Consider the following 17560-nt stretch of genomic DNA (forward strand, 5'->3'; position numbering starts at 1 on the left):
AGGAAACTGCTTGACAGGAAGCTGGAGCACCAACTTATTGTTGAATAAACAAGTTATGCTTTCACCTTTTTAAAGGATGATTTTTTTAAACATTTTTACAAATTCTGCTAATAATTTTATGCACAAGCTCTCATAACCTATGATGATGCCCATCATTTATAATAAATACTCCCATTCAAATACAAACTGTCATTGTTGAGTCAACCAGGTCAGTATAATGGGCATTTATAAGTACTTCACAACACTATCCGGAAGCTTCTGGCTTGATGCCTCAGAGCAAAGGCTACGTGTTATGAGGACCAAAAGGAAGGAAGCGAGACAAAATTGATCATTATAAATGGGAGACACCTTCTCCACACTGAAAAACAACCCCTACCCAACCCTGACTGAGAGAAATGCAGCCGACAGATGTGCAGGAACTTCCTCACACATACACACAAACATGCACAAACTTATTATGCATCCTGCAAAGCTGCTCAGAGACGTGGATAAAAAAAACGCCCCCGCAGGACATCCGTCAATAATAAAGCAAGCAGGAGATAAGGGAAGAGATATGGAGACCTGGGTTGGGGGCTGGGAGGTGTTAATGAAGTGAGGGGACAAAGGCTTTAGAGGTTATGAATATATTTATTTTTATAAATGATTAGCGGAAAGCTGCCCCATCTTTAGCACAGCCTCGGGTTCACAGAGAATCACACACAGTGCAGTTAACTGAGTCACAGCTAACATGAACTATGAACTGTGTTTCCTCCACATCAGAGCATTTTACAGGAGACCATGAGGAAGGTGAAGAAAAAAATCTTCAAGGTTGACTTCTTAGAAGTGCTCTGATTCAGCTATACTGTGTAATGTTGAGGTGAAGCTTGGAAATGTTCCTCTAAAATGAAAAACAGATGCAGGATTCAGTGCAGGATGAGATCTACAAGAGAAACAAAATACTGCTCAAACTTAAATGATTACTTTTGATGAATTTAAAGGGACTCAGTTAACTAGACTACATGTTCTCAGAGTTTTGCAGGCTTGATATGTCTTAAAGGGGAAAACATTTAACAAGGATTTATTTAATAGTAATGAAGATTATTAGGCATAGAGTTTACAGAGTTTTTGTTACACTGTTACACAGTTTGATACAGCACAGCGTACTCTAAACACTGCATGCTCTATATATTGCATATATTTATGCCCTATATGTTGTACTGTGCCTCATACACCGCATTGTGCCCCATATAACACACTATGGCCCATGCACTGCACCACACTCCTTGTGATAGAAATTGCAGATGTTTTCCTTACTGAAGTGCAAATTATTAAATAAAACAAATTTATACAGCTGTGATCCTCAATACCCGTTTAACTCAATATAAGTAAGCGAACTAAAGAAGATTAAGTCGAATGCACAAATTTATATTAAGTAAAAATGTAGTTTTTTATTTCCAGTGATGACTTTACTGCATATTATGTGGGAGTTTCCAGTGATAATGTAGATGGCAATAAAAGGACACAGATAAGTATGGATATTTTGTATGTGTAATTTTTTGGCATGCTGTTTTACAATTTATTACTTTGCAACTCTTTTGGATATAAGTCTGAAATCACTGGGAGTCCCACTGAACAAACGCATTCAATTAATTAGCTTTTTCAGGTTTGATAAGCCTTTAATAAAATATTTTCCCTACAATTCAGTGTCTAAAAGATGATTTCAAAATCAAACGCAAACCCATTTTCATATGAATCCTTTGAAAAGGTGAATCGGAAGTAAGATGTTTGCATGGGACGTTGAGTGTTTGTGTGTGCTCTTGTGCTTTTATTTGTTTGGATGGAGCTCAGATCAATTGTGTGCTTTGAAAAAAAAAAAAAAGGAAAAACCATAAAGGAACACAACGGTTAAGAAAACAGAGAAGGAGATGTAGGTCTAGGCTACTTCCAGGCATTGTGAGAAGAACGGATGAGGGGGGCGGTTGAGGAAAAGTGAGAACATTACTAAACGGGTTCACCAATGGCCGGAAGCCATTGAGTCTGTCCCGCTGGCAAGACTGGGCAACGCTCATTGTGACTTCCTGCATCTTGCCCCATCTGTCAATGCCCATCAGCGACCCACTGGCCCTGTTTTGATAAAATGCAGAGTTGTTAATATTTAACATCAAAATAAAGTCCCAAATGGACCTTCTGCACTTCTCAAATAAAGAGCTTCCCCTTGTTTTGTGATTTCCTGGTTGCCTGGACAGGACCATATTGTTTATCTGATAATGTATGGACTGAAGCCATGCTTTGACTTCAAATCCACCAGTTGGTGCCAAAGTGTTGATAACTCCTGTAACAATAACAGAGATCAACCCAAACTGCCTGTGATTACAGAGCTCTATGGCCATATAAGGGCAAACAGCACAGAGCTAGAGGAGGAGGAGCGGGACAAGGAAGCAGGGAGATCCCAGGGAGCAGCTCTGGTTGTTTGTCCGCTTATTGGCAGAGATAGAGTGGGAAATGAAAAATAAATGATATGAAACCCTTCCTTTGAAGCAGTGCCTTGAGGAAAGAGCCATGTGCCTCCAACACTGTGCTGGGTGGAGTATGAGGAGGAAGAGGGGGAGCGAAGGGAGATGGGCAGCTGACCCAAATCTCATGATTAGATGAAGCTTGATAGAACTAGTACTTGACCTCCATATTAACGGCTGTGTGTGTGTCTGTGTGTGTATGTGTGGTGAAAAAGAAGCAAGTGAATATGTAGAATAAATAGTATAATTGTCTTTTCAATTCAGTTCAATTTTATTTATACAATGCTACATCATAGCAACAGTTGCCTCAAGGTGCTTTATATTATAAAGTAAAGACCGTACAATAATACAAAAATACAATGTTTAATTGCCTTTTTTGTTGACAATAGACAATCCAATCTGCATGAGGGGTATCCTTCAGATGGAACCAATCCAAGGGCTTAGTATCAGTGGTAAGTTGGCAAACATGGCATCAGAGCTATGTTTGCCAAAGAGGTGCTTCCTCAGAGTGAACTAGTGGCTAGCCTGACACTCTGAAACACTTTGAGACTAGATCATTTGTTTCCAAAGTGTTATTGTGCACACCACCATCAGAAGATCGATAACAAGATCAAGTTTTTTTCAGTGAGAGATGAAGAAGCAGCCTCGGTGCAAATGATTTGTTTCAAAAAAGATTTTTAAAAAGTGCAATGCTTAAGCGAGAAAAAGTTGCTCTAGAAGGAGGTTGCCTAAGAGTGAAATCAAACGAGGAAAAGCAAGAGTCATCGAACAAGGTCATACGGTGGCTATTTACAGCGGCTACCTGGGAAAAAAGTTCCTGTTTACTGATTAATCCAAGTTTGGCATTTGTGACAGTGACAGAAGTGTGCAGATAAACAAGAGACAGAATGAAACTGTAATGTATTAGACCCAAAATGAAACATAGTGCTAATCAAGTCTGGAGCTGGACACCAGTACTGAATCACCTTCACCCTATCCTACTCTCTTCACCCAACTCTATGTTGACAGTTCTCGTGCTGCAGCACGATAACGAGCCCACACGCAAAACAAAGGCAAATGAGTGCTGAACGTCACGGTCTTTGGTCCACACACACGATCATGTTGAGATAACAACATCGGGTATCAAGTTTTGCCCAAACCTGTCAGCACAAGCGCTGCTATTAAACCATAAAATGATTGTTTCATGTTTATGAGGGACAAAAAAACTTTGTTGTGCACAGGAAAAACTACCCTAAATGATAATACAATATCTGCTTAATTGTGCCATTTTTTAACCCACTTTCCCCAACTTTCTGTGTTTTCTTTAGCTGGATGATTGAGCATGCATCAAGACATTTTGGTTTGTATAATTTTTACCATAGTCACCTTTTTGGGGAATTCTGGTCATATTATTTTATAGTAATCTACTGAGCTTCTCTGTTTTACTAAAGCTGGCCTGTTATAGCTGGTGGTAATGTTTCGGGTGCTGAAACACATGACTTTCCCACCTTGTCCAAAGGGAAGCAGAGCTCAGTGGCGGTCTCAGACTTAATATAATCTATATACTGGTGTAATTACACATGTGGGGTTATTCTGTTCAAACTTAGCAGTCTGGTATATATGTTATGTTGGAGTTTTGAGTGTATTCTTTGGGGGGGGGCAGCCTGTAGATGTGACGGACCCCCCACGTCTCCGTGCGCGCGCACGTACACGCGCGCAGCAACGACGTCACACGGTGGGAATGCAGTGAGGATCTGCGGCCGCCGCTGCTGCTGCTAAAGGCCTCTGGATCCGGGACAAAGTAGGTTAGCCACGCCGAAGCAGAAGGAAAGTTTCTCCGGGACAACTTTCCCCGGCCTGGGAGCGTTTGGATGGAGGCGTAGGTCGTGTTGGTGTGGCTCATTTCACACGGTATGTGTCGTGGTGCGTTTTGGCTGGCTGCTTTGTTTCCTGTTCGGCTGAAGTTAGCCCGAGGGAGAGGCACGAGCTTTGCTCGAGTTCAAAACAGGCTAGCAAACAAGTAAACAAGGCTGTTACTAAAGTTAATCACGGCCGGTTAGCCCCGGTTTGGAGCGCTTAAAATGCTGTGTGTTTTTACATGTGTGGGGTACGGAGGACAGTTTTGGACGAGCAGCTGAGCAGTTTGTCTTTCACGAGAGAAGAAAAATGTTAGTGAGCGCAAAAAAGCAGAACAAACATGTCGCTCGTGCATCTGTGATGCGCCTGCTGGTTTCCTCACTATCCTGCTGTGTTTCTGGATTTTTAGATGACACCGAAGGAGAGAGGAGGCTCTCTGTAACGGTACTGTGAAAGGTAGGAGACGATCTGATGCCGTTCGTGTTATATAGCACAAAATAAAATGTATACATATTTACAAAAAATGTTTCCCGGTATGACTTGAGTCATTTTGTCTTCCTCTTACTCCGTTTAGCACAGATCGCCACCTTTTCAGGCGACACTCTGTCAGATGAGTTAACGCAAACAGAGCAGCGAGCTTCAGAATAAAAGCGTAAATGTTACAAAATAACGACCTGTTCTTGAAATTAGAAATAAATAACAGATTAAATTTTAATTTAATCTGTTATTCTTTTACTATTGCGTGTTACTAAAGTGCTTCCAGTGCATTTCATTTCGATTTTCCAAAAATCCCGGATGTCCTGTGCCTGTGTTCCCGTTTCCTTCACGCTTCTTGCTGCAGTCAGCATCAACTTTGACATTTCACGGGTTGCTGCGCCTCCCGTACAGCCCAGCCCAGCTCACACACTTAGCTTTGTGTTTCACTCCACATGAAGAGGTAACAAGACGGTCTAAGTGATATAACAGATGGGATTAATTTCCTGTTCTGGATCCTGGGATTTGAGTGTGTGCTCATCCGGATTCAGACAGGGGGTGTTAAAACGGGTGTCAGTGGAGGTGTTGGGTCACTCTTTCTTCCACGTGGTCAGTGTGTATTATCATGTAAAGTCCACCCTGACATTGTGTGGTTTATTCATAAATGACTCCAAATCTTAATATAATGAAGGGGGAGAGGGGGGAAAGCTTAAATCTAATGTTTGGGAATTGTTTTTCTGTGTGACTACCTCATCTTCTCATCCGTCAGTATAATCCTCTTATGATGGCCACACGACCCACATACAATCAGTCTGAGTGGGCTATTAATTTCTCCACTCTGACAGTACGTAGATGTGATTCGCTGTGCCTCTCAGTCCATTTTAGCTTTGTGTCCATAGCTTGCATTCATATGTGCTGGCTCTTGGTTTATGTTGTCTGTAGAGTTTGATGAGTCAGCTATATTTGTATTCTGTAAAATGATGAAAGCGCAGACACCAAAGTGATGGCCTGAAATCTGTCTGGCCTCAGTGTTATTGCAGTCATATTTGCTCAAAAATACACAATACAGATAACAGTAAAACATGCCAGATGTTTTTTTTCTTATGTAACAGGAGCGGCTTTACGCCCCTCACGTGCAAGTCGGCACTTTTTCAGCTCAGCTGTGAGCTTGTCCTGAGAATACATAGTATATTGTTATGAGCCAGGTGTTTATGCGTATACAGATGCATATCACGGTACAACATTTCCTGCCGTGTTTTTCTCCCAGCTTCATTTGGAAATAAATGATACTGGTGTGTAAACATGAAAAGACAATAACTATTGTGGCGGATAAACAGACGAGGGGTAGCTGCAGATTTGCACCTGTTTATGTCGCTGTACATCTGTGTGTGTGAACGGGTGTGCTGGCGATCTTTTCCGTCACCGTTTGTGTCGTGAAACGCACAAAAACACACTCGCACATGTTTTCAGGCGTGTGCGATCCTGCTGGAAATCCCCGAGCCCTGCAGTCCAGCTTCTCTCTTCCTGCTCTTCAACCAGAAGCCCATTGTTCAAGCCGTGTGTGCCCGTTGCCATAGGAAACAAAGTCTGAAGCATCCCTTAGTTTCCATTGGTTACCTCCGGCATAAATGTGCAAAACAGCCACAGCTGAGCTCGAATACACGAATTAAGCCTAAAAGCATGAAAAATATACCAGGAGGTTAAAGTCAATTTTCTTATTATCGTTACAGGTTAAAAGCACGTATCAGTCATATTGTATTAATGAACTTTTATGTACAGAAAAATGTGACATAAATGTTTGCATCACCTCAGACACCTGCCATGTCCGGTCCCACCTGGCTGCCACCGAGGACTCTGGACAGCCCAGAGCGAGCCGCCCCCCAGATGTCCCACTCTGCTGGTGGAGCAATCTATCGAGCCCCTATGAAGAAGGGCACGCCCGATTTCAGACCAAAATATGGTCCTTACGATCAGAATGGAGGAGGAGGAGGGATGGCCAACAGGTACATGGCAACTGGGCCCACAGGTAAGAAGGCTACTCGGCACGCGCTGTATCGTCCTGAAAGCATCTGAAACTCAACTCACCGATGTTTTTATGTTACAATCAGGAGAAAAGAGCTGTAAAATCATAAAACTCATAAAACTCTGCATGATATCCATCCTCTGCTACTGATGTGCAGATGTTAGGCTGAATAATGATCCCTTCCTGTAGCAGTTATATTTAGGAAGGCTCTAGCAGTCTGAGTTCACAAATAAAGTCTGTGTTTACCGAAGTCTTTTTAGTATTAAATGTCAAAAACGTGCTTTTTAAATTCGTAAAAGTTTCTGCTGACCTCTGAAATACACCGAGTGTGTGGCTGTGACCCTGTTTTCTTCTGTCCTTTTTACATGGTGTCATATCACATCGTCAGAGTTTTAGAAGCGGTGATTGTGGTCGAAGCAAGGTCTTTTAATTTGAAAATTGACCAGATTCTTTATCCTGTTCCTGTGTCTGACGTCTTTCTCCCAGCGATGTCCTTTTTTTCTTTTCTTTCCCCAACCGATCGTAGAAGATGGCTGTCCCTCCCTGAGCCTGGCTCTGACGGAGGTTGCTTCCTGTTAAAAGGACGTTTTTCCTTCCCACTGTCGCCAGTTGCTTCCTCATTAGGGGTTTGATTGTAGGGTCTTTACCTTAAAGAATGAAGTGCCTTGAGGTGACTCCTCCCTGTATCTTTTGCCTCCATTAAAAAAAAAAAGTAAGCCGTGGTATTCTTAAGTGATACAGAGGAGAGATCCACTGGGGACACTCCTGAAACACTGGTGTATTTCAGGGGTAAAACACAATGAGAATATTTAGAAGTAAGTGACTAAAAGTCTGATAGAAACAAATCTGATGTGGCTATGCTGGAATACTGACTCTTCACTTTTGTGTTTTTTGTTTAATTGGAAACAGATTCAGGCCTGTAGCGTTTCTTACTCATATTAGAATCATGACTGAAAGATCTCTCGTGGTTAACGTGGGTAGAACGAGTGTTTCAGCAACCAGCGATGCATCGCATGAATGTCAGAGCGAATCTCTTTAGTGAAGATCTGCTTTGTGATGTTGTGCTTTAAAAAGACGGTTTTGGATTCATTTCCAATATCTGTTCTCTAAAACATTAGGTGGACCCATGCATCATTCATCTGGTGATCACTATTACCCGTCTCCACACGGTCCTAAAGAAGACCGCAGTTGGAGCCCTCACATGGACAGCTACGAGATGATGGTGAGTGGACATGTCAGTAGCTTTGCCTACAAGAAACTAAAGATTTGAAGGGTTTCAGAACCAGCTGACAGGTTTCTTATGCTGTTCTGGTGTTAGCATCGTGGCCCAGAGAAGCCAGCAAACTACCACTCCAAAATCGATGCTGAAATTGACTCCCTCACCAGTATGTTGGCTGATCTGGACAGCCACCCGCAGGACTCCAGCACTCAAGTACGGCAAGTTTGATTAGCTCAAAATGATTTACATGTACTTAATTGATAAATTAAACAATGAATAATGTTGATATCTCTCTTTATTTGCCTGTTTATTAATTCTCCGCCTCCCCACAGCTCTATGACAACGTGCCTTACAACAAATACCTCTCAGCGGATCACTACAAGCCTGCACACCAGAGCGCTGCCCCTCCTCAGGGTCGCCCATCCATGAGCTACAACCCTCATCCCCAGAGCCAATACCACCCAGCACCTCCCTACCCCAATGAGCATCAGACACCTCAGTACTCCACCTCCCACCAGCAGGACTACTACACCACTTCTACCCCTAAACCTTACCCTCAGCCCGTCCCAGCCTCCTACACCACAGCGTCCACTCCTACGGGGCCCAGGTTCAGCGTCCAGGTCAAGACAGCGCAGCCAGTCACCTACTCTCAGACAGGGAGGCAGGCTGAACAGGCATACACTCCGCCTCCTCCTCGCCAGCACGTGTCACGACCCCCGCCCCAGACTCAAACTGCTCCCCAGGGCTGGTACCCTCCACATCCCGGCTCACAGGTTCAGGAGATGCACTCTGAGGGGGGGTATAAGGGGAGCGGCTCAGGGTCTGGAGGAAGAGTTAACCAGCTTCCTGTGTCTAAGAGAGCGATGGAAAATAATCAGAGTGGGTCGGGAGCCGCACAGGGTCCAGGTTATCAGTCGAGCAAGGTAGAAACGCAACTTCTATTTTTTTCATACAACAAACACAAATTGATTTGTGGTCCAGGTGTTCTGAAAAATCAAATAAACTTTGTGTGATTCATGTGTCCTCTTTCCTCCAGCAGGGGGCAGCAACGCCCAGGCCTGAGGAAGAGCTGGATCGGCTCACCAAGAAGCTGGTGTATGATATGAACCACCCGCCTGCTGAGGACTATTTTGGTATCAGTTGTTACTAGTGGCACATCACAGCAATAAATCTAAAAATAGTTTAAGAGGAAAGCTCATCTTAATGACTTTTTTCTTGTCTGTTTCCATGCCGACCTTCAGGTCGCTGCGCCCGCTGCGGAGACAACGTGGTCGGCGACGGCAGCGGCTGCATCGCCATGGAGCAGGTTTTCCACGTGGAGTGTTTCACGTGTATCACCTGCCACGCACGTCTGCGAGGGCAACCCTTCTACGCTCTCGACAAGAAGAGTTACTGCGAGAGCTGTTACATCGTACGTGAATGAGCTGTTTTCATATTTCCTCAAACCGGAGAGATTTGCTCTCCCTCGTCTTTCAGTGGTCCTCTCTCAACCCTGTTTTTATTTCCATCTGTTTTTCTCAAGAGCACACTAGAGCGCTGCTCAAAGTGCTCCAAACCCATTCTTGACCGCATCCTGCGAGCCATGGGGAAAGCCTACCACCCTCGCTGCTTCACGTGTGTCATTTGTAACTGCTGTTTGGACGGCGTGCCCTTCACAGTGGACGCCACGTCTCAGATACACTGCATAGAGGACTTTCACAGGTAATCGCTGAACTGTGCGAGCTAAACAGCGTTTGCAGGCTGCGACTCTGCACTGAGGCCGAGACAGAGGTGCTTAAACTAACTCTGAGCTTGGATGCTTGTTGTGTCTGACAGGAAGTACGCGCCGCGCTGCTCGGTGTGTGGGGAGCCCATCATGCCCGAGCCGGGGCAGGAGGAGACCGTCAGGATTGTAGCCCTGGACCGCAGCTTCCATGTTAATTGTTACGTTTGTGAGGTGAGCTTTCCCAATCAAGCAGATCTCTTGGCATATATCGAGGAAAAGCTTTATGAATTCCCTTTTTTCTGAGAATAAATTATTTAAAAATAAGAGGAAAAGGGATCAGTTTCAGGGAAATAGAGTAACAGCCTCAATGCCAGCGCCTTTCCAAGGCAGAAGAAAGCCTGGTTACATTAAACATTACATATAATTAACACAGTGAACTCTCTTGTGAGAATAAAGTAGTCAATAAACATCAGCATGGCGTTGCTAATCTCTAAACTGCAGGTTTAGGTGGAAACAGCTCAGTGTGTTGACATAAATCAATCACAGTAATCTGGGGAATCTAAATGTGTATTTAAATGTGGACTTGCTGATCAAAGTGTGAAGTTCATCATAGTTGACGAAGAGTTCAAAACACAAAACTCGGCAGTCCTTGTGAACGTTTATCTGAAGTGACCCGGAGTGCCTCTTTTCGTCAGGAATGTGGTCTCCTGCTGTCGTCTGAAGGCGACGGTCGAGGCTGTTACCCGCTGGACGGCCACATCCTGTGCAAGAGCTGCAGCGCACGCCGCATCCAGGACCTCTCGGCCAAAATCTCCACCGACTGCTAACGAATCTCTACCTGAACCTCTTCGCTCCCGGCCTCACAGATCCACGGACAGCCGGCACATTATTGATAGCAGCTTGTTCACTCACAGTGTCGGTAGAAAATCGTTACTTTTACTTCCTCCTGACTAGTGTTCGGCTTCTCCCGCTTCATTTCCTTTACTCTTTGGTACATCGTTTGCAATGTTTAGCTTAGCGTTTGTACGACAGTGGCCTGACCTGCAGGCAGCTTGGGCTCCACTTTATCATTCATCCACTCCGGTACTGCCCACATATTCCTTGCACATGTCATTTTATTTTATTGTTAACACTTTCAAAGACAATGAAAGCACACACGGACGTTACGGATTTCAACCTGAAAATAAGGATTTTTTTCCAGATAAGGGACACGCGTGATAATCAGGATTATGGTTTGTCTGAACCAGGCTAGAGAGTAGGCAGCGTTTTGCGTCGAAATGCATATTAAAAGCACACAAAATCAACTGTGATTGTACATAACAGGTGGGTTTGAGTGAATCTGCTGCGGGTTGTTGTGGAACGCGTGTAGCCTGTAGTGCAGTGCGGTGGCGTAGCCTGATAGAGCAGGAAATGTAGACGATAAGAATGTGTAGCAGTTTGACAGCCAATAGCTTATTTTTCTTTAGAACGAGATTTGTTAGGACAGATTCTTTGTCACGCTTCTCAGCATTACAGCATCATGTTACTAGTCGCTTACTCACAACTTGTAATAAGACTCTTTTCTCTCTTTTTTTTGCCATTTTTGAATGTCTACGAAACACAATCTTTGTTCGATGCTTGTTTGTTTGATACTTGACATGTTACATTGAAAATGACGGTGCAATGAAGTCAAACTCACTTTGTCTAATGGAAAACAGGGTGTGGCTCACTTACGAGGCATCCTGGTGTGCAAAAGCTCAAAGCCTCTTGTAAAGAGTTTGTTTAATGTGCCATTTGGGGAAACATTAAAAAGGAAAAAAGCATTTAAAAGTGATAATCTGTTTAAAGGGGCAGATGACTTATGGATTATCGTTAGCAAAACTTGTGTTTCTCGTTTGGTGTGAAGGCACCGTTAGGGGGTAATGAGTGCTGAATTTAAAGGGGACCTGTTGTGCTGTAATTTTGAACTCAAGTAGAGCAGCTTTGCAATGATTCAGTCTGAAATAATCAAAAAGTTGCTTTCTCTGTCTGAGCTGTTTTGCGCCTCCCCTTCTTTTAAAACCAGCTCTCTTCTGATTGGCTGCCCCTCACAAACAAATGGTTAGACCAGCAGGTGGCTTATGTGCTTATGATTAAGCCTACTCTATGACATCACCTACAGTTTAGCACAGTAATTGGAAATAAAGAAGTAAAGAAAAGCATGATAGGGTCCCCTTTCTTTTAAGGTGATGACTTTGTTTATCCCCCTTAAATGGATTTTTTTTGTTTTCGATTACAAGTCTTCATTTATGGAGGCAAAGTAGTCATACTCTGAGCCTTTGGAGCTGCAGTATTTGTTATAACTGTGTTTAACCTCTTGTCTCTCCGTCCGCATTTTGTACGTGTTTAACTTAAAGGGCTAGAAATGTGAAAGCCTTACCTCAAGGATGTCATTCAGCTCCATAACTGTCCTGATTTGAAACTGTTTTTGTGTTTGTGTGTTTCTGTGAATTCTGCTTTTGTTTCGGTGACACAACACGATCACTTTAAAACGCTCCAGTCGTCGGCATCTCTTCATTTATCTCGTGATGTGCTAATCTGTTTTGTTTTTTTTAAACATTTCACAGTGCTCGCAACTCACTCAACACACTGAATCACGCCAGCATGCGTCACGCTCCTCGGGTCTTGGAGTTTTCTTTCCTTTTCAGTCACGGATTACGATCCTTGTTGTGGATTCAGTTTAAAGTGCTGAGTTGGAGCTCGGTGGTTAAAACGTTAGCAAAGAGGTGATTCTGGCATTTTAACAAACACTATCAAGTGCTGCTGATAACTAAAACAATCTTTTAAAACAACCATCAGTGCTACACCTCAGTGACTTCTCAAGTCATCACATTCACAAAATTTTTAGACAACTTGACCTTTGACCTTGAGTTTCATCTGAAATATTCAGTAGACGCACCTTTGATATCAGTTTGACGCTCCCACGTCTTCTGCGTAACGGTGCTGCCCAGGTATTCGTTACATTCTCCAGGTTAATCAGTGTTATCTGTGATTTATATAATGCTTTTTACATTGCAGGCTGAGCCAGTCACTCATGTTTTCAAATGGCTTTATCAAAAAAGTAACTTGTATCTATCTGTGAATGATTTCCCTCTAATGCTATCTGCTGCACTGTGTTCAAAAGTAAGAAAAAAACAAAAACACATTACCAAAAGATGATATCAACTTGCATTGTGGGAAATGTAGGATCCAGGAAAGCTGGGGTTTGATGCAGACAGAATCGGGATATCTCATCGGTACCAGCTTCACAGAAAAGCAAGAATTTAAAATCAGAAAATTTATTTCAGAAGTGTGTACCTGCCGGTCTTGAAACATATAATTTTATTAGTCTTTTAAACTTTTAAAGTATCTGCACATTTGTTATCTTACGGTAAATAATCCGGTTACCACAAAGAAAGCAAACATGCGTCGGCTGATCCGTAAAAACAAAAGATACTCCTGCTGTTAACAGGAGGTGAAAGTCTTCCAGAAGAAGTTGCGGCAGCCTGCTTTGCGCTCTCGTTGGGACAGAGAGAGGTGTCGCCTCGTCACCTCCTCCCTGCCTCGCCGCGTCTCTTCTCCTCTCGCCGCCATCAGTTCAGCCATGAACTTCAGCAAGAGCCAGTGAGTCAGATCCTAAAGGAGGACAGAAATGGAGGGGACGGGGTTCCTCAAGTTCAAACACCTGTTCCAGTACAAAACTGTTTATATATTTTAGCTCCTGATGCAGCATTTACTCACCTTGTCATTTGTGAGGTCTGCTCTCAGTGTTTCTGTCAGCATGTCGCTGTATGGAGCCGTGCTCACCCGCACCAGCAGCACAGACAAACCCAGAGCCACGAGAAGCACCTGAGAGCGAAACATCTCCGCCTCGAACCGCAGACAGAACAACTCAGCTCTTACGTTCCCGGACTCTGCTTTCAACGCTGGAGATGTGCGGTGCTGCAAAAATCCCCAAACTATAAGAAACCCTAACCAATCGGGATGTAGGAGGTGCAGGAGCTGAAGGGTATCATGATGAGCTGAGCTGATAAATAGGCACCTTCATCTACAAATCCTCCTCATCCTCAAGCCAACAAAAGGATGTGATTGGTGGAGAGGATTGGCTGTGAGGCAGTGAGGAGGTGTGTGTGTGTGTGTGACAGAGGCTGTGAACAGACGTGTCACCGGACAAGATAAGGTCATCACTGGGCACGATGGCGTGGTCGAACCAGCTCCCAAACGCATCCGACAAAAAGTGACAGAGGTGGTTTTCAGGCCGATCGGCACTCGTGCTGCATTAACTTTAAATGAGATCCATTAAATCCAAAAAACTGATTTTTGAGGTAACTTCTGCCACTCGTAATTAGCCACAGCAGCTTTGCAGGGGTCTGGAGCGCAACATGAGCTCCGGACACCGTTCAGTGCTGCTAATAACACAGTGTGACTCAAATGTTAATGAGGCTGCCTGGACACAGCTAACCCTTCCAACACTCCCCCACCCTTCACGCCATCGTCACTTTGAGTCAATGGGGAAATAAAGGAGAAGAGGAGTTAACATCTAAATGTCAACTCGCCAACAAAAACGCTTGATGTAAGTGTGGTGGTGGTGGTAGAGCGGGTTCTATCGGCAAGATGCTGAGCCTGACTCATCCGCTGGAGTGTCTGGTGACACGCTTACAGTAGAAAGTGCTTTGAGTTCTCAACTGAGTAGAAAGTTGCTATTTAAGTAACATTAAAGACTAACTCAAAGAGAAATTTCAGGGTTGCCCCTAAAAGAAATACACTCCTCTGTTTTGTGTGTCTTCAAATGCTTTCTCTGTGATTGAGTTTCCATCCCGCTTACTTGTTTTTTCACCTCCTCTTCTCAGTAGCAGCAGGGATCCGCCCGGGCCGGGAGGATTTCTTCCCTCAAACCACAGTTTCACATCTAGATATTTGTTTAAACAAATGCTGCCCATCATTTTTGAGGTTGTGGTCCTTGTTGGTGAAATCTGTATTCACGAGTCCACTGTCAGAAGACTGAATTAAGATGGTGTCAGTGAAAGGACACCACAAGGGAAACTAGTGCTGCAAAAACACAGTGAAATGTTCAACACTGGAAAGTCCCCATGATGCTCCACACTGAAGGAGGAAAGGCACGGCGGAGGGAGCGTCATGATTTAGGCTGCTTTGCTTTGCTTGTTCGAAGGACGGATGGAGTGCAACCACCGAGGATGTAAATGCTGTCGAGTAACGTTTATGTGAAGCTCGTGTCGTAAACTGGTGATTGATTTATAATAGGTTACATCATTTCATTAATAAACTAAGTTTGTGTTTGGTTAACTATTTCTTTGTTCTTGGCAATAAATCTTATACTGTTGGAAAGTGTATTCCACCTTAAATGGTGCTACATTTGTAATGAAAATCCACTTGTGGGTTGAGCAGCACCACCTCCTCCTGCTGGCCACCTGCTCGGTCACACACTGCTGTGGGATGGTGTCCCGTTCTTCACCCAATATTTGTCACTAGTCAGCCATTGCAGCTTTGTTGGTCATTCTGGCACGAACATCGATTAAATACACTAAGAGAATAAATACAAGAAATCATATAAACAAAACACAACACTGGGAATTCATAGAATTAAATAAAATAAAAAAACTAAAATATCCAAAAACCACTAAACACTGGGCCAGCTGACCCAGAGCCATGACAATCTCAGGCTTAACATCCTCAACTCTTTGAAAGAGTAGTCAGTGGTTGCATTGTGGGTAATGTAGGCAAATTTTGAAAAGGAAGAGAAGTGTGAAAAATACAAAAGGCAATATTTCTGGTACTGCTGGATCAATTCTGACGCCTGCTTGGAGGTATAAATACTGCATTTACTCAGTTTTCTACTCTTTCAGCAGGACAGGAAGTCAGAAAAACATCAAGAACTTGGTGAAGATATGTTTTTAAAAAAACGTTTAACAAAAATACTTAAATACTGATTCACAGCGAACCGACTATCAAGTCAGCTTTATTGATTGTGACTGACATGTTCACTTGATACACTGTTTCTGCCATTTAAAAAAGTCATCACATTTCTAAAAGAACTTCTCAGCAACCAGCTGGAATAAAGGAGTGCTCCAACACCGGGCCAACTAATGAAGAAAAAACCATTTTCACATCTCATTTTGTAAAAAGAGAGTGACCTTTTCTGTGACTGTCCTCTCCACGGGACTCTGTCTGATTACTCAGTCTTTAATCATGACGGGACTTGACTTAAAGTAACATTTTCTGGACGTTGTTGAGTCAGAGCGGGCATCCAGCTGTGCCGCCTGGGATTAAATAGAGAGGTCTGAGATAATGAATAAGGATGCCTATGTGAGACATCTGACCCAAATGTCACATCTGGACCTGTTCTCATCAGGTGACCCTGAATCCTCCCTTAGTTGCGCCACGATATTTTTAGGCTGCTGCAGCCTTCCCATGATGCAGTGTTTCTTTGTCACTCACCAAGTGTTTATACACCATTATGCATTTAATCATGATATATTATTAAACTCTGGCTCTCTTCCACAGTGTGTCTTTTTATCTCATCTCCTTCCCCTCACCAACAACTGGTCACAGCAGATGGCTGCTCCTCCCTGAGCCTGGTTCTGCTGTATTATTGGAGGGTCTTTACCTTACAATATAAAGCGTCTTGAGGTGACTGTTGCTGTGATTTGGCGATTTATAAATAAAATTGAGTCACCCTGAGTCAATGCCTCGGTATTTACTAACGTGGCTCACAAAAAAACTAGACATGTATGACACTAGAGCCAAATATCCATCGTCACCTGGAGTCATATTTACTGAGAGTCTTACCACAGCAGGTGTTTTAACCTAAATGACTGTCAGAGAGATTCGTGACATAACATCACCTATAATAATAATAATAATAACAATACAGGTGCAGACAGAATCCCCACCTATGCTGTAAAATTCTGATATTTTTAACTCACTGATGCCAGTTTTTAAAGTGACATAAAATGATCTAATACTGATGCACATTTACTATTTAGTTGCTTCCTGTGCTTGAGTTGGCAGTTTTCATCCTCTTTCTTGCTACTCTGCATGCAGATACATTTTTACAGGCACTCACAGAGCCTCCAGAAAACCTTCATCTATTAGGCTTTATGACGTTTATGATCAATTTCGTTATTACGTAGCGAAATCTGTTTATCCAAGCGCTTCCTGTGTGCCATGTTTTCATTTCTTCATCAAAGCTGGCAGTCAGCGACACACCCCGCTTTCAGCACTAGGTGTCGCTGTAGCATCGTGTTTTCATCCAGTTTCTGACTTCAGCGAGTTTTCACGTCAAACGTGGTTCGGAGTTTACATTAAGGCCTAAAATTTGTCTTTTTGGCTCTTTTTTTCCTCTTTTTTAAAATTTACTTTGAAGTGAATCATCACGGGTGCTTTTACACCGCAGACGTCCACGCCAATGTGGGCGCCTCACAGCTTCTTACTGCACAGGTGAGTCTCCATTCATGTTCACCTCATACAAGGAAGATTTTGAGTACATCTCCAGCATATGCCACCAACAGAAATACTGTGATTCTGCAGAATTTGATGACTGAATGATTTTGTGGAGTGGTCTGCGGGTGGGATATCTGCTCTCTGAATGAGGATACCAGAGACGATTGGGAGGACGGCTACGCGACCTGCGTTTATCCTGGTGGTGGAGGAGTACAAGCATCGGGGCATCCACATCGATCACAGGCTGAACTGGTAGACCTGTATAGACCAGGCTGTATACAGAGCTGAGAAAGCTTATTTATTGAGTTTTCTGTCTGTTAGCTGTGGTGGGTGCTGTGTACTTTGCTGTGGTC

The 17560-nt window shown here is 43.4% G+C and overlaps 2 protein-coding genes across 5 annotated transcripts; one reads left to right on the forward strand and one right to left on the reverse strand.

Annotated features, from left to right (window-relative positions):
* Nucleotides 1–4169: 4169 nt before the first annotated feature.
* On the forward strand, nucleotides 4170–12262 carry trip6 (thyroid hormone receptor interactor 6). 4 transcript variants are annotated; one of them, XM_040043431.1, is made up of 11 exons: nucleotides 4170–4639; nucleotides 4738–4784; nucleotides 6615–6828; nucleotides 7944–8047; nucleotides 8144–8257; nucleotides 8377–8967; nucleotides 9081–9177; nucleotides 9286–9455; nucleotides 9567–9745; nucleotides 9860–9980; nucleotides 10445–12262. In XM_040043431.1, exons 3-11 carry the CDS (start codon nucleotides 6624–6626, stop codon nucleotides 10574–10576), a joined length of 1713 nt encoding a protein of 570 aa, XP_039899365.1. In that variant the 5' UTR covers nucleotides 4170–4639; nucleotides 4738–4784; nucleotides 6615–6623; the 3' UTR covers nucleotides 10577–12262. The 4 variants fall into 4 exon arrangements, with proteins under 4 accessions (XP_039899365.1, XP_039899367.1, XP_039899366.1 ...); XM_040043433.1 differs by having other exon boundaries at nucleotides 4170–4382; nucleotides 9084–9177; XM_040043430.1 differs by having other exon boundaries at nucleotides 4171–4382.
* An 811-nt stretch (nucleotides 12263–13073) lies between these two features.
* Nucleotides 13074–13721, reverse strand: sst5 (somatostatin 5). Its single transcript, XM_040043469.1, has 2 exons — nucleotides 13488–13721; nucleotides 13074–13382 (listed from the first exon to the last, which is right to left on the reverse strand). The coding sequence occupies exons 1-2, from the start codon at nucleotides 13608–13610 to the stop codon at nucleotides 13212–13214; spliced, it is 294 nt and encodes a 97-aa protein (XP_039899403.1). The 5' UTR covers nucleotides 13611–13721; the 3' UTR covers nucleotides 13074–13211.
* Nucleotides 13722–17560: the final 3839 nt, after the last annotated feature.

The sequence above is a fragment of the Simochromis diagramma genome, unplaced genomic scaffold, assembly GCF_900408965.1.
Source record: "Simochromis diagramma unplaced genomic scaffold, fSimDia1.1 OVJJ01000656.1, whole genome shotgun sequence".
Lineage (NCBI taxonomy): Eukaryota > Metazoa > Chordata > Actinopteri > Cichliformes > Cichlidae > Simochromis > Simochromis diagramma.